We start from the raw sequence: 15,748 nt of genomic DNA on the forward strand, positions 1-15,748 counted from the left end.
GGGGAAGGGTGGAGGAAGGAGAAGGTTTCCTCCCTCCCTCCTCCCTCTATCTCACACACACTCCCTCAAACACACACACACACACACACACACACCAACCATCAGCAGTGTCTGACGGCTGCATCCTTTGCCGTAGCAACGCTGCTGCCGCTGCTGCTCCTTCCTCCTCCTCTTCTTCCTCGGCTGCATCTGACATCCAGGACTGCAGGACTCTTTTGTGTCTCCACAGGGGCTGTTGTCGTTTCTCCCCATTGTTTTTTTTTTATTATTCAAAGGAAAAGAGAAAAAAGCATGGACATGATGGGCAACAAAGAGCGACGAGGCGTGAATCTGAGAGGCTTGCTGAGGAGGAACTGGCTGCTGATAGCCACCGTTGTATCGGTGCTGCTCGGTATGGATGCTTTCACCTTCACTGATGCCATTTTATCCACTTCTCACTGTTTCTGTGTTGCTTTATTTCGAGGCTGGCTTTGTGCCGCTGGAATAAATCAGCCTCCTCTGGCCGAGGCTGCACAGCAACAGCAGAATGTGTGTGAATGTGTGCACAGGGATGGCGGTTTGTGGGGGATTGGAGTGTTGGATGCTGGAGGAGACGTAGCCTCCGTCTGAAAGTGTCTCAGTCAAACGTGACCAGACTGAGGTGACGGCTGATGGAGGTCTGAGGCGACAGTGCAGGGCATAGAGACGTGTACGGGCATGAAAACAGTCCAAATGCGTCCTTTTCCTCCATATGTCTGCCGTGTTCAACTTCAAGTGAAGGGATGATATCAGATTGTAACACTTTCGGGTGCTTTTGCATTTGAGTTTGAAGAGAAAAAACGAAAAATTGCTTTATTTTCTCATATGTAAGTAGACACAAAACAACAAAAATGAGACGCGAAACGACAAAAACAAGAAACAAAATGACAGAGCGAGACACAAAACGACAAAATCAAGACAGAAAACAACAAAAATGAGACACCAAACGACAAAAATGAGGCACAACATGACAGAACGAGACACGAAATGGCAAAATCAAGACACAAAATGACAAAAATGAGAAATGAAATGACAAAATCGAGACAGAAAATGTCAAAAATGAGACACCTAATGACAAAAACGAGACACAAAACGACAAAACGAGACATGAAACGACAAAACTGGGACACAAATTGACAAAAACAAGACACGAAATGACAAAATGAGACACAAAACGATAAAATCAAGACACAAAATGACAAAAATGAGAAACAAAATGACAAAAACAAGACACAAAATGACAGAATGAAACATAAAACGACAAAACTGAGACACAAAATGACAGAACGAAACACAAAACGACAAAACTGAGACACAGAATGACAGAAAGAAACACAAAACGACCAAACCGAGACACAAAATGACAAAACGAGACATGAAATGACAAAAACGAGACAAAATGACAAAAATGAAACATGAAAACAGTCGAAACGTGTTTTTTTTCCCACCATATTTCTGCTGTGTTTAACTTTAAGTGAAGGGATGACATCAGATTTTAACACTTTTGGGTGCTTTGGATTTTAGTTCGAAGAGAAAGAACTAAAGCTTCCTTTATTTTCTCTTATGTAAGTAGACGGTAATGTTGTGTTGATGGGAGGATCCAGTGCATTTTAATTAAATGTCAAGCATGATATCAGAGTTAAAACCTGCTTCTTTTTTCACTTTTGGGTGTAAAATGAGTGCGGGTTTTTGGCTCTTCTACGTCTAACACCAACATTCAGGAAGAGAAAAACTGAAAATAAAGTCGTGACACTAAAATTCCTGAATTTCAAAGGTCACAGTTGAGCAAACGTCTGGAGGGCACTAACTTCCTGCTTACTTAATCAATATCTAATGTTTGTACAATCTAGTTAACTGTGTTCGGGCTGCTAGAAAACAAAAGTCAAACATTTCTCCGTATTGAAAGAACTTTGACTGAATGTTTCCATTCTGAATGGCATTAATCTACAATGTTTTGTGCATCTGTAGGAACCAAAAGTCTCATTTTTGCACCCCAGCATTGGTAACAACAATCCTTAGATATAAGTGGAAGCAGCATTTAAATAATATTTAGTGGCAGAAGGTTTGTTTTTTGGGCTTTTTTGGTGCCTGTAAATGAGGACAACAGGAGGGTTAATACATCTCAAATTAGGAGGTTACATGAAAGCAAAAATCTATTTTTGCGTAAAACTAACTGCTATTTTTTTATTTTTTTAGCATATCTGGCTTATTTCAAGACACCTAAGCTTGACAATCCTGGTAAAATAGAGCTTAAAATAAGTTTTACCAGCTAATTTTAAGATCTCAATATTCTAAATATCATATCTTATTTCAAGAAATCTTACCAAGCTATTTTTCACTTGTTCTATTGGCAGATTTTTTCACTTATTTTAAGGTAAAAGTTCCTTGAAATAAGTTTTTTTTTCTTGTTTTGAGAGGGGCATTTTTTTCCAGTGTTTATTCCAAACTAGCGCATTTAATTGGTTCGAATGTGCCTTTTTGTTTTGTTTTTTTACCAGCGATACAGAGCTTATAGAGGTTTTTATGTCCTGCAGGTGTAATGCAGAGGTCGTGTCCTGCAGCAGTAAAGTCGGTCAGTTATTCTTTTACCTTGATTGCCTCACAATCAACAAGCCTCTCCCAGATGACATGTTCATTTTAAGTCCATAAAAGGTGTTTTATATTACTTTGGAAATCAATGACTTCGAGTTCCCTGTTGGTTTGAACCCAAAGCAGCTCAAAGCTGACTCTAAAAAACACCATAATTAGGCCGAGGTTGCTTTTTACCTAATGCTGTTATATTGTAAAGTCACAGTGAATCTTTACAACCTCCACAATCATACGGCAATCTAAGCTGTCAAATTTACAAAAACACAGCGTGATATTGCAGGCTATGCGTCTTTTACGTTTGAGGTTGTAGCTACCACAGAGCTCAGAGTTCAGAGCTCAGTTTTACAGGACTGTCCTTGTGCTTATTCCGAAGACAGAAGGGGAGGCACGGTTTATTTGCTCAAATAAAAACACAGATAAATGGGTTGCAGAGGAAATATGAAATCAATACCAGAAAATGAGCAATGTAGGATGAGTATGTGCTGCCACTGGTGCTGAATGTCTGATCAAACAGCTGCAAAGTTGAGGTTAAATGACCAAAAAAGATGATACACAATCACAAAAATAGGCAAAGGGGTGCAAAATTACCTCAAAAATACAAAAAAAAGATTATAAAGAGATGCAATAAGTCCTTAAAAAGTGGCAACTTGAATGCAAAGACACCTGAAAAAAAACTAATAGACCAAATTAAAGAGCGCTACAACCACAAAGATGGGCAAAATATTCACCAAAATAGGTACAATACCAACAAAAACAAGTTAAATTACAATAATAACTATTTAGCACATCTTGTCCACTGGAGATTTATGTTTAACATTAAGATGCTGGAGTCAAATACCCGTTTTACTTCCAGGAACAGGTTATACAGATGTTAAATGGGACACAACAGGTACCAGTACAGTGGTTCAGGTTAGTTTCCACAACTAGACCGATCATTTATACCTTGTGGAGAGCTACTTAAACACGAACGAATGTTAGTGAGAAACAAGCCAGCTATGCAGGATATGTTCAGTAGGTTCTGTACTGATATATAACTGCGGTTGTGTCATCCATTGGTGGTTTTTTTACAGTCGTCTTTACTGGCGTTCTGTTTGGAGCGATAAGACCGAGTTGGACACGTGTGGCATTTACAGCTGGAAAATACAGCATGTGCAGTACACACCGATATGAACCGTGCCTCATGAATCCGACATGACAAAACGCCACTGATCTGTGAAATAGTGTGATAGTGAGACATGTAGTTTCAATGCTACTCTATCCTCATCTATCCTGACAATTGAAACCAAGCAGGTCTCTAGATCTGACTCTTCTTCTCCTGATGTTCCAGGGATCTGTTTGGGCGTCCTGGTCAGAGAGTATGCATCCCTCTCCCAACTCGACAAGCAGTATTTTGGCTTCCCAGGAGAGATCCTAATGCGAATGCTGAAGCTGGTCATCCTGCCGCTCATCATTTCCAGCATGATAACAGGTAACTTGAACCACTATGCACGATGTTGTAAGTCTGACTTAGATTTGTCAGCAGGTTAATCCCAGGTATGAACCAAGTCAACAAAACCAGATGTCTGTGCTCCTGAGGCCTGTAGTACCAAGCAGGATTTGGGGTTAGCGAGGTAGCACTAGGTTTAGTCTAAAAGTACCACTTATTGACCAGTTGCTCATCTTGAAAAATGGCATCACCATTCCTAGAGTTAATTTACACAAAAGACAAGAAGATGTGCACTCAATGAAGGACGTAGGATCCCTGACTTATCACTATACATATCGGTGAGCAGTGATTCCTAACACATCTCTGGGGGTCATCAGGTGGAAACCTCCCTTCAACTGTGTTTCCAGGAGGCTAGGCAGTGAACTCACTGCTCCTACACAATCCAAACAGCACTGCCACATTCAACTGGCCCAGGCCCATTTAGGAGATGCTCCAGGTAGTGACCAGTGCCGATGCTACCAGTTAGCTAGTGCATGATGCTGAATACCTAGTGACAGCTGCTAAAAAGTGGCAAAGAAACTATACATACAGACTCTCCAAACCTGCTAGTGCTAGCTCTAAATGCTAATGCTAGCTGCAAAACTACTACACTGTCCACAACAAACTTACCACTGACAAAGAAACTATACAAGCCAGAGTGAGCTGGCAATCTTGCTAGTGCTACATGCTAATGCTAACCACTAATTGCTAAAATACAACTTGGTGCATGGATACTGAGAGGGTCTCTTAGGATGAGCATAGATATAAGAAATAGACATTCTCACTGGCGGAAACCAATTTCCAACGGTTTATTATTATCCCCATTTGGATTCAAGAAATTTCAAAGACATTTAGTTGCTCTAGTTGTATTTGTATAGCAATATAATCCTAAAACAGAGACAGATAAAGCACTAAAGCCTTGATTATTCATGGTTTTGGTGGCATCAGCTCTTTCTTTCCTGCCTGTATTATATTTTTAAATTCCTCATATTGGTTTCGGACTTAAGTTTGGTCTTGCCATGACAAGAGACTGGTCATCTGGTGCCTACACCACTGCTTGGTTTAATGAGATAATAACCAATTTTGTGTGACCACTTAGCTTGACTGCAATTGTTAGGCTTAGTACAACCAGATAATGAAAATAAATTCAGGCTTTGTTAAACTTGCTTTGTAGTACAGGCCTGGGGTCAACAGTCATACCTGCTGATAATGATTGGAGAAGGGATGGCCCATGAAGTGTCTGCAGGGCAAATGAGTCGGAGCAAGACTAAACTGGCTCTAATTAGGGAATTACAGGATTAAAGAGTCCTATCTTTGGTTGGTAAGGGGCTATTTGGGAATACTGGAGCATATTAGCAAGGGCTGGTCAAATGTTTTGGCTCTATGATGTAACCTTGCCATTGAACCTAATCCATGCTAATGCAGATTCAATAATGCTCTGTTTGGATACAGTGATATAGTGAAAGTATACTAGTTTATGTAAGGTACAGCTCAAGCAGATCTGATTAATCAGTCCAAAAATCTGGAGACAATGTTGAGGATTTTCATCACTTTCTGACATTTTAAAGACTAATAAGTTCATCAGTTAATAGGTAAAGTATGATGTGGCAGATGGAATAAAGACTTGTAAATGTCTAGAGAGTGAGAGGAAACCAGTGAGGAGTAACACCCTCCAGTCACTCCAGTGAGATAACTGACACTCCAGATGACTGTTGAAGAATGTCGTGCAGCCGCTGCATCACATCTCCTCTGACTAATCCCTTCATCTCACCCACACCGGCGTATCACCGCTGCCCGCTAGAATAGAATTGAATAAAGAAGCAGCTCAAAGATCATGTGGAATCTTTGACAACAGCTTCACATTGATTGTGCCTCTTAAACACATCGAATCAACCGAGCAGAGTTCATAAAAAGCTTATAAATGATGATAAATATTGCTTTCCACCTTGGCACTGTGTTCCATTGTTTGTCCATGATACAAGCACCTGAGCTGGCTGTTGTTGACTGCTGGGATTTGTTGTTCCCTCTTGCATTTCCCTTGAGTTTTCACCACCTGTGTGCCACTACTTTAGCTGACACTTGAACTGATTTTTCCCATCAAACAAGCTCAGAGAATCAATGGAAAATCAACCTGATTACAATTCACGCAGTTTTATAGGCCATTTTTCACTGTAACAACATTTAGGGCAGCCTGATCCTTTGTTCCGACCACAAGAACTGCCCCTTAGAAACTTTTAGTTGAGAAAAAAATACCTACTCTGGGATGGAACCTTCAAAAAACTGCACTGGAAGACTTGACACCAACTGGTTATACTCAAAGAGGACAACAAGCATCATTTTTCTTCCCCTCCTCTCAGACATCTTCAACACATTCAGCATACAGGCTAAAGGACAACAATCCCTCTACTGTTCTGCTTATAAAACTGGAGTTACAACCAGCAGCTTTTATTGCTTTGGTGCATTTGCCATTGGCTTTCTGATCTTACACCACGACGGAAACAGAAAAGCTGATAGGACCAATTACAGGACTGTTCCTGTAAACCTCCGTTTAAAGCTGTCCAAAGGTCCTGCAGTGGAAGCCACCCACTGAGCAGTTGCTTAACCCCAAATCTTTCCCTACTATAACTAGGTCTAGTATGTCATAACCAGTGGTGGAAGATTAACCAGCAGATCCAGCAGAGGCCTCAGATCTGAAAACACATGCGCCTGAAACACCAATTTTGAGAACTTGTGGTATATCATTCTGAGGAAAACTACCAGCATATTTAGACTTGGTACCAAAAATGATAAGAATTCAGTATTTACCTATGTGATTTGCTGTCTCACAGTGGTCAACAGATAAACAGAAAGAGTGCTCAGTGCGGATGAACTAACTTAGTGCTTAGTGTTCAATGAAAGTACAAGATGCTCTTTTACAATGACCCCAAGTCTAGTTAATATTTCTAGACATATGGATTTGTATTGTACACAACAAGCGTACTGTAAATGGTAGGCATTTATATAGTGCTTTTCTACCTTTTTTGGTACTCAAAGCACTTTACATTGTGTTTCACCCGTTTACAAACCAATGGCGCCCAATGGTGACCATCGGGAGCAGCTTTGGATTCAGAATCTTGGGATCGAACCACCAACCTTGCGATCAGTGGACAACCCTCTTCCACCTGAGCCACAGCATTTCCATTGCTTAGAAATTGCCAGCACCTTGTAGATTCAACTACCTTTGAGCAATTATTGCATTAAATACTCGAATAGCAAGGTTTGTGGTTTGTACACTGACCTGGAATCACAGGCTTTGGTTTTGTTTTGGTGTTAACTGCTGTACACACTGATACAAATGTGAAGATTTTTGAGTTGCAGCTGGTAATTTTCAACTCCTGAGACTTGAAAATCCAGTTGTGTCTCATAATACTTCATAGGATGACCCTTTGGTTCACGTATAATTGTGCTTTTTGTGGACAGGTGTTGCAGCCCTGGACTCTGAGGTTTCAGGAAAGATAGGTCTACGAGCTGTTATTTATTACTTCTCAACAACAGTCATTGCAGTTATTCTTGGTGAGTTGATATTCTCTTTGTCTCTAGACTTCCTTCAAATTCTCCTGTTTAACATCCTGGAGTCAATCATTTGGTTTTGCATTTAAAAGTGGTCGATGTTATTGCTACTATAACTGTCAGTTATTGTCTACAGGAATTATTTTGGTGATGACTATCAAACCTGGAGTCTCTCAGACAGCTGATAACATTGACAGAACTGGGACCACGCCTAACGTCACTACAGTGGACACACTGCTGGACCTCGTCAGGTGACTTATTGCAAATGTTTCATGAATATTAGGAGGATTTCAAGTCTGCAGCCATTTCCCTGATGACCCAAAGTGGACATTCAGTCATCAACTACAACATACAATATGTCAGTCAACTGTATCCAAAGACATAAGTGTCTATCATTGTCCCAAATGGCTTGTCAGGACCCCTTAGCGTCACTTTTTAACACATAGGCTAGTTTGATGGACCTATAAATATCCCAAATCATCAGAAATAGACGACATATATCTGTAGGCAAATGTTCTCTGATGGAATGTCTTCCCGCTCTTTTTCAGACAAGAGAAGTTTGCCTTGTAGCATTTGGTTAACGTTGTGAACGGGTATATTTTAACTCAAACCACAGTCCTTTACATTAACCAAGTGGTTCTGGTGCTGAAATCTAACAACAGACGAAAGTAAAACTGAAGTTTGGCCTAAACAGCTCTGATCATCGTTACTTAAACATGGGACCTCTATGGGTGTCATCGGCAGTGGATCTTTTGGGTCCACTGGGTTTCTGGATGGGGACTTCATGGATCGGGCTTGTACCAGTAAAACTATGTTGGTACAAAAATGTGATCTACTCCAGATTTAACCCATCAAACCTCTGGGTTTTTGATCTGGACCTGGCCTAAAGTGGTCCAGATGCAAAAAAATGCATTGAAATTGCCATGTTTTTACATTCTAGCACAAAAAAATAATGGTTTCCCAAGGTGGTAACCCCAAGTTGAAAATTATGTTTTATAGAGTCTTTACCCGTTGTACGACAATCTATTCCAGAATTGACCCACTTAAGCTCACTGCTTTTTTATCTGGAGATGCAAAAAAAAAAGCCCTAAATCTCCATGCTTTCACATTTTAACACAAAAAAATAAAGATTTTCCACATCAAAAATTATGCTTTAAACTGTCTTTAGTCTTTATATGACAATTAAGTCCAGATTTGACCCACCGAAGCTCACTGGCTTTTGATCTGGACCTAGTTTAATGTGGTCTCGATGCAAAAAAAAAATCTCTGAAAACCTGTGAAATCTCCATTTTTTTTGCACTTTCAAAAATTGAATAACAGTTTTGTTAATCAAAAACCGTCGGTTAAATCATCTTCTGTCCATTGTTTTTAATGTTGTGGCTGATCGGTGTATCTTGCTGTTAAATATTGACAGGAGAGGCCCTGTCAATATTTAACACCAAAAAACACCTTGTGTGCATCTTTAAAATGGCAGCAGGCCCTGGGTATGAGAGGAATTTGGCTAAACAAACAAAAAGTGATGTAATACTTTTGCTGTATAAAGACTACTAAACAAAGTTTGAGGGAGAAGTTCAAAGCTTCTTAAGAGTAACTGACAAAATGTCTGTTAAATCAACTCAAAGGGTTAAGTTACCTTGGGAAAGCACTTAAAATATTCAATATCTAAAGTAATTTGGGTTGTCAGAAAGGGGTTTTATTTGTATTTTTAGATTAAATCAAACACTTCTCAGAATACTGAGGCCTTTAATTTGTCTCTGAGCTAACCTCTGAGTAATTTCTTTAACTACAGGATGTGACTTTAGTTGAAAACTATGTAGAGGAAGCACTGAAAATCTCATTACGCCACAACCTTCTATTGATAAATTCTTTGCATCTCATTAGAGGGCATCTGTGAAAAGCTGATTTTAGTGTTTTAGCTCCATTTCCTCTAAAGTTCACAGCCTCCCTATGAATATGAAAATAACTCCCACCTGGATTTTGAATTGATTAAAGAGTCATTGAAGTGAACCACATATCAAGGAATGATTGTGGTGCACAAAATGATCTTCCATTCACCTCCAATCTCATCTTTTCCCATCAACAGAAACATGTTTCCAGAAAATCTGGTGCAGGCTTGTTTTCAGCAGGTAAGAGACTTGGAACATCCATCATCAATTCCACTGTCTACTCATACTGAAGTGGTATTTAAATGTCAATCGGGGTCTGATGATTAAGCGGTATGTGGTGAATGTAACTCTGAAGCTGTGAAATGTGTCCAATTTCATTCTAGTACAAAACAAAACGCAAAGAAATGGAGCCTGAGAAACTTTCAGTCAACACCACCACAATTCCACCTCTTACAACTACTATCATGGCGGCAGTGGAGGTATGTGTGCACGTTTTCCGGTTTATCTACAGATAATCAGCACCTTAATGCTAATGATAGGTGTTTGTCATGCAAAGTTACCTTTGCACCAGAGGTCACCAGCGTCTTATGTTACAAACCACCAGGAAGGGTTTTGATCTTTACAGGACAACAATGTGTCCTTGTGGATCCACCTGCCGCACTTCAGCTTCACGTTTCCGCACCTGACAAGCAGCATCTGATCTAAATGCAACAGAAGACCCGATAATGAGTCATAAGTAGCCACGGGTCAGTGGGCTGTAGTCCCGTAGAAACATTTGCACAGCTCATCAATGGGTCTTTAGAGTCAGCTAATGCAGCCTCTTGGCCTGGTCTTGGTTCGCTGAATGAATCGAGTCTTTGTGTCTCATCTTGGCAGAACATCACTAAGGAGTATATGATCATCGGCTCATATTCGGATGGAATCAACGTATTGGGGCTTATCGTGTTCTGCGTTGCTTTTGGCCTCGTCATTGGGAAGATGGGGGAAAAGGGTCGTATCCTCCTGGAATTTTTTGATGCCCTGAATGAAGCAACCATGAAATTGGTCCAGATTATTATGTGGTATGTATTAAAGACTGATTCAGAGCTAGGGGCTTCAAAATGTACACAAAAGTTAAACTCTACATGGCAGAGTGGTGATCACATGTTGAGTTTTTAAAATTAAAATCCAAAAGTAGAAAAAGAATACTTTTCAAGAATGGATCCCTAGATTTTGAGATTTTGCATCCGTCTAAAACTTAGCTTATAGAAACTTTTAAAATCTGACCCAACTAATCCAACTAGGACTGCCATATTTGAATCTCCATGTTTGAAACTAACCTTTCATTTGGACTGACAGGAATTAGATTACTTCAAGGTACATTTCTTGTCTTTTACCAAGGCTTTCTCTTACATTTCAACATTTCACACCAATGCTTTCTGGATGCTAACTACATCTGCTGAGGAACAATTGCAAGAAGCATAGAAATGGAACTTGGTCCAGCAGCAAAAATGGTCTTTAGCCGATAAGCTATGTACAGGGGCCATGACACTACACAAATTACTAACAACTACCAACACCTTAGGATCCTATCACAGTAAAGTTCATACCTTACCAAGTTATAGTAAGACCGTCCTTGCTTTTTGGCAACATTAAGCAGATGAACATGAAATTTTAAGTAGTTCAGATCGTGAACAATGGTACTAAATGACTTGAAGAGACAGTTTTCTTGTTATATCAGACTAGCAGTGGGTTTTGTAGCAAATAGTCCATCTAAATGATGAGGGATTTCAAGAAAACTCCTCTCAAGTTTTTGTTACTACCGGTGCAGCAACGCAGCAACACATAATATAGAATTATGTAGCAACGCTACTAGTTAACTGTTGGTTTATTAGGAGCACAATCATGTCATGAAACCACGGCATGTTACCTGTAACAAACTAATTTTTGCCCCAAATAGCAGCTTACAGTTGTTCATAGCTACCCCATTACTGAGCTTGCTAATCTAACACAATACAGCATGTATTTCTACTTGTAAGACATATGGACACAAGCAATTTGTTAAAGTCAAAGACTGCATAAGAGAAACTGAAACCATGTTGGGTGGTAGAACTCTTTGGATTGTTGGTGCCTACAACATTCAAATACATGTTTACACAGTGTGTAATGGAAAAACTGCAACATTTGAAAATCAAAGATTAATTTTGCTGTCAGTGAAGGCTAGAAAAATGAACAAATTCATTCACATTTTGACCAATAAAACGGTTCAATTGTTAATGCTGTAGGCCAACTCAACCTTTATGTTTTCTCAGCTACATGCCCATAGGGATCCTGTTCCTCATTGCTGCTAAGATCATTGAGGTGGAAGACTGGGACATCTTCAAGAAAATGGGCCTTTATATGGTGACGGTGCTGAGTGGGTAAGCTGCCCCATTACTCTGTATCCGCCTGTTCCAGACGCTGGGATTTATGGCTGACATTTGGGCCGATTCTCCCTCCAATGATACAGTAAAAGCTGAGCTCTGTGTGGGCACTGATAAGGGCCAAGGACATTTAAAATTGCTCAACCTGCAGATGCAGTAATGAAAGCTTTGCTCTTGCCTCTAAATCTAAGTAACACCATTAAAGACTGTACTGTAAATCCCCTCCGGTTAGGTCAGAGGGTGAGTCCAAGGTTCCGAGCGCTTCATGTGACGACATCAGATTTTTTCACACTATTTTCACCGTTTGAACTAATGCTCTTGAAGTAACATGCAATCGCTTAAAAAAAGACTTCTCAGTTTCAAAACTAAGACAAACATTCACAACCTTTTGTAAGAATCACTGCTGCTGAAACTGAGAATCGAGAAGTCGATTGACATTTGAGTCGTTTATCCAAAGCCCTTTATCAGTATGAATGTCGTATCCATTAATTCTGATCCGACACTTAATTAGGGATGTGAGAAGTGAAGAGTGTTACAGTGGCTGATAAACTCCAGACAGCGATCGCACCAGTGAATATGCACTGTGCAAAAAGATTGTCAGAAGGGAGTACAATCTAGTCTCACTATCTGGATATTAAGGATTTGTATCACCTTACCAACCTAAAACTTTCCATACAGTCAACAGAAATGCCTGAAACTGGACTTTCACATGCAGAAAACTGCAATAGACCCACAGTCTAAATTAAAAATGTGATGATTTGACAAGAAAAACAACAACAGGGTTAATTTGACATCACAGTTACATCTGTGTACTCTTGGTTCCTTAAGTAAGATTCCCTTTATTTTGTGATATGTTGCTCATAGTTGGAACACCTTCAAAGTTTGGATTGGCATGGAACCAAGGAAATATATACACAAGTGTTTACTCATGGTAAACAGATAAATAGGCATGTGTGACCTGGTGTTGGTTAGTTCGGCTGAGCTGCACATCACACGTTTCTATCAATAAATTGGCCCTAGAACTGGCCCTTAAATCACTAAAGGTGGCCTTCGTCCTGGGAGCTCCAGAAGCCACTATGCTGTCATCTTTGAATTGGCCAAAGTGCATGGATATTGTATTATTTAGTGCCAACCATAATGCTAAAATTGGTTGAAATACTTGAAACTGGTGGTTAACAGGAGCCTAAAGATTTCTGACATGTTCACTTGTCGGCTCTGTTTGTAACACAGTCGGCTATATAATCTCTAACTATGTCTGTTTTGTTCCTCAGGCTAGCTATCCACGCCACCATCTGTCTACCACTCATCTTTTTCATCATCGTAAGGAAGAACCCGTATACGTTTACACTGGGAATGGCCCAGGCTCTGGTGACAGCTCTCATGATCTCCTCCAGGTCAGAATCCTCATATTTGTACAACAATTTTTGAGATTCAAGACAGATTTTAATGACTGGTCCTCATATTGTCTTCCAGCTCGGCTACCCTGCCCATCACCTTCCGATGTGCCGAGGAGAACAATCGTATCGACAAGAGGATCACCCGCTTCGTCCTCCCAGTGGGTGCCACCATTAACATGGACGGGACGGCGTTGTATGAAGCGGTGGCCGCCATCTTCATCGCACAGCTGAATGACTTCACTCTAGATGTGGGCCAGATTGTTACTATCAGGTACATCATTGTTAGTCACGGACGTTTGCAATTGTAGATTATAAAACAATAAAATTCTGATTTATTGTTTCCCTGGGCAGAGGTTTGTCTATGACTGCACGTAGACGGTTTAAAACATGTAAACATGTGATATTTGACTTAGTTCTTACTATCTTACTATCACAATGCTACATACTAAGCACCAAGCCTCCAATGAGTCCATCAAATCCACCCGAGTCGTCCGAAGGCCTCTTCAATGGAAGACTACAATTCAAGAAAATGGAACCTTTCACACAAAGAAGCTAACATTGTCAGTGACCTTGAATTTATATTATTTCCAAGGTATCATGATAATATACAGTCAGTCTTTTGGACCCCACTGTAGATTTTAGGTGATATATTCACATTTAATCAGTGATATATTACAGGGTTCATTTCACTTATGCTGAAGAAATTTCACTCTTAGTCCTTCAAAGTTTGCTGTAGTGGAGTGTTTGTTGGTATGCCGATACGGTGGGCTTACCAATACAGAGCATGAGTCTGTGAAGGTAAACTGACCCAGAGCATGTTCAGGGTACACATTTTATAGGGATGTCAGAGGATGGATAAAAGGGTAGGGAGGGGGCTGTATGTAACTACCAAGGTGAATAGAGGGTAATGTGCATATAGCTGCTAATCAGTGACAGAGGGTAAGACAACAGAACAAAGGGTAATTGAATCAAGAGGTCTGGCAAACAGTTGCAAATAGCAAAGGTGTGACAACAAAAGGTAAGAGGGGGATCTGACAGACAGTAGCACAAAAGATAAAATAATTGTGGGTAACCCTGAGAAATGGAGTGAAGGAATGACACATGGCGTTAGAAAGTATCTATAGCAAAAGGTGTACTATTTTCTTCATCACATATCTTTGTAAGCATATGTGTTCAGCTGGTTTCTGAATTGCTGTCTTGAGTCCTCTTATTTTTGGTTATTAGGGGTAGCCAGTGTTCAATATTTTCTGATGTAACTGCAATTAGTGTTTGTGCATTAGCATGAAAAATAGTTTGTGAAGTTGTGTCTCCTTGTTTCAGTATAACAGCAACAGTTGCCAGTATTGGAGCAGCAGGAGTCCCTAACGCCGGGCTTGTCACCATGGTGATCGTCTTAACAGCTGTTGGATTACCTGCAAATGATGTCACCCTGATAGTCGCTGTGGATTGGCTGCTGTGAGTCTACTGTCTTTCTCTGCAGACTTTTTCTCTATGAAAACCTCAGATAGAACATAGTGGAAGAACAATGCTGTGGATTTACTGTGATTGGTGTGTTTCAGGGATCGGTTTCGCACTATGATCAACGTTCTCGGCGACGCTTACGGAGCCGGTATCGTTCAGAAACTCTCCAGGAGGGAACTGGAGAGGATGGATCTGATGTCAGACGTGGACGTCGCCAACCCTTTCGCTCTGGAAGCTACTTTGGACGATGAAGAGTGTGAGAAGAAATCCTATGTCAACGGAGGCTTCACCGTTGACAAGACAGATGCAATCTCCTTCACGGAAACCTCCCAGTTTTAGCCTCTGGCTGGCTCAGAGGAGCAGAAAGTGCCACGCTGCTATGGATATAATGCAACCTTCCATCATGTATCAACACCATGACGAAAGAGTTTCCAACTAGATCCATCCAAGCTCCGACATCAGCAATAGCAGCCTCCATTAAGCTTACCCAAGACGATCGCCCTTCATGTTGGACATTTACAACCACCACTAGATTAAAGTGCTTCCTTCTGAAACTCAAATTGTGCCAAGATTAAGAAATGTCAGTTTTCTTTCGAATAAGAGGGTGTCAAACATGCACTCGAAAGAAGAGCTGTTTGTCTGTGTGAGTGCACGCATGAGGATGTTCTTTTTGGATGTATCTGAAGGGTGTGTATGTATTTTGCAATTAAATTTTGTGTCAATTAAATACTGTTTTAAAAAAAATATATATATATATACACACACACACACACCATATATATATATATATATATATATATATTATATATATATATATATATATATATATATATATACTATATATATATAAAAATATACTTTGATCCTTAATTAGACAATAATACTCAAAAATGTCTTAATGAGCCTTTTTGGGTGGCTGTTGTTGAATGTCTATGTCCCATAATGCACTGCTTGTATATTAATATCTATATTTAAACTGTG

At 40.0% G+C, this 15,748-nt stretch overlaps 1 protein-coding gene across 1 annotated transcript; it reads left to right on the forward strand.

Annotated features, from left to right (window-relative positions):
• The first annotated feature begins 73 nt into the window (after positions 1-73).
• slc1a1 (solute carrier family 1 member 1) lies at positions 74-15,533 on the forward strand. The gene is made up of 12 exons (XM_023293636.3): positions 74-391; positions 3,935-4,075; positions 7,532-7,624; positions 7,758-7,872; positions 9,705-9,747; positions 9,891-9,986; positions 10,384-10,568; positions 11,799-11,906; positions 13,181-13,303; positions 13,383-13,577; positions 14,627-14,761; positions 14,866-15,533. Exons 1-12 carry the CDS (start codon positions 292-294, stop codon positions 15,104-15,106), a joined length of 1,575 nt encoding a protein of 524 aa, XP_023149404.1. The 5' UTR covers positions 74-291; the 3' UTR covers positions 15,107-15,533.
• The last annotated feature ends 215 nt before the right edge of the window (positions 15,534-15,748 follow it).

This window comes from Amphiprion ocellaris, chromosome 23 (assembly GCF_022539595.1).
Source record: "Amphiprion ocellaris isolate individual 3 ecotype Okinawa chromosome 23, ASM2253959v1, whole genome shotgun sequence".
NCBI classification, from domain to species: domain Eukaryota; kingdom Metazoa; phylum Chordata; class Actinopteri; family Pomacentridae; genus Amphiprion; species Amphiprion ocellaris.

What these genes read in the sequence shown, in the direction of transcription:
- slc1a1 (XM_023293636.3), top strand. Translation starts at nt 292, where the DNA reads ATGGACATGATGGGCAACAAAGAGCGACGAGGCGTGAATCTGAGAGGC. An exon ending in AGTCATTGCAGTTATTCTTG is followed by an intron (nt 7,625 to 7,757) that starts GTGAGTTGATAT and finishes TATTGTCTACAG; the next exon opens with GAATTATTTTGGTGATGACT. An exon ending in ATGGTGACGGTGCTGAGTGG is followed by an intron (nt 11,907 to 13,180) that starts GTAAGCTGCCCC and finishes TTTGTTCCTCAG; the next exon opens with GCTAGCTATCCACGCCACCA.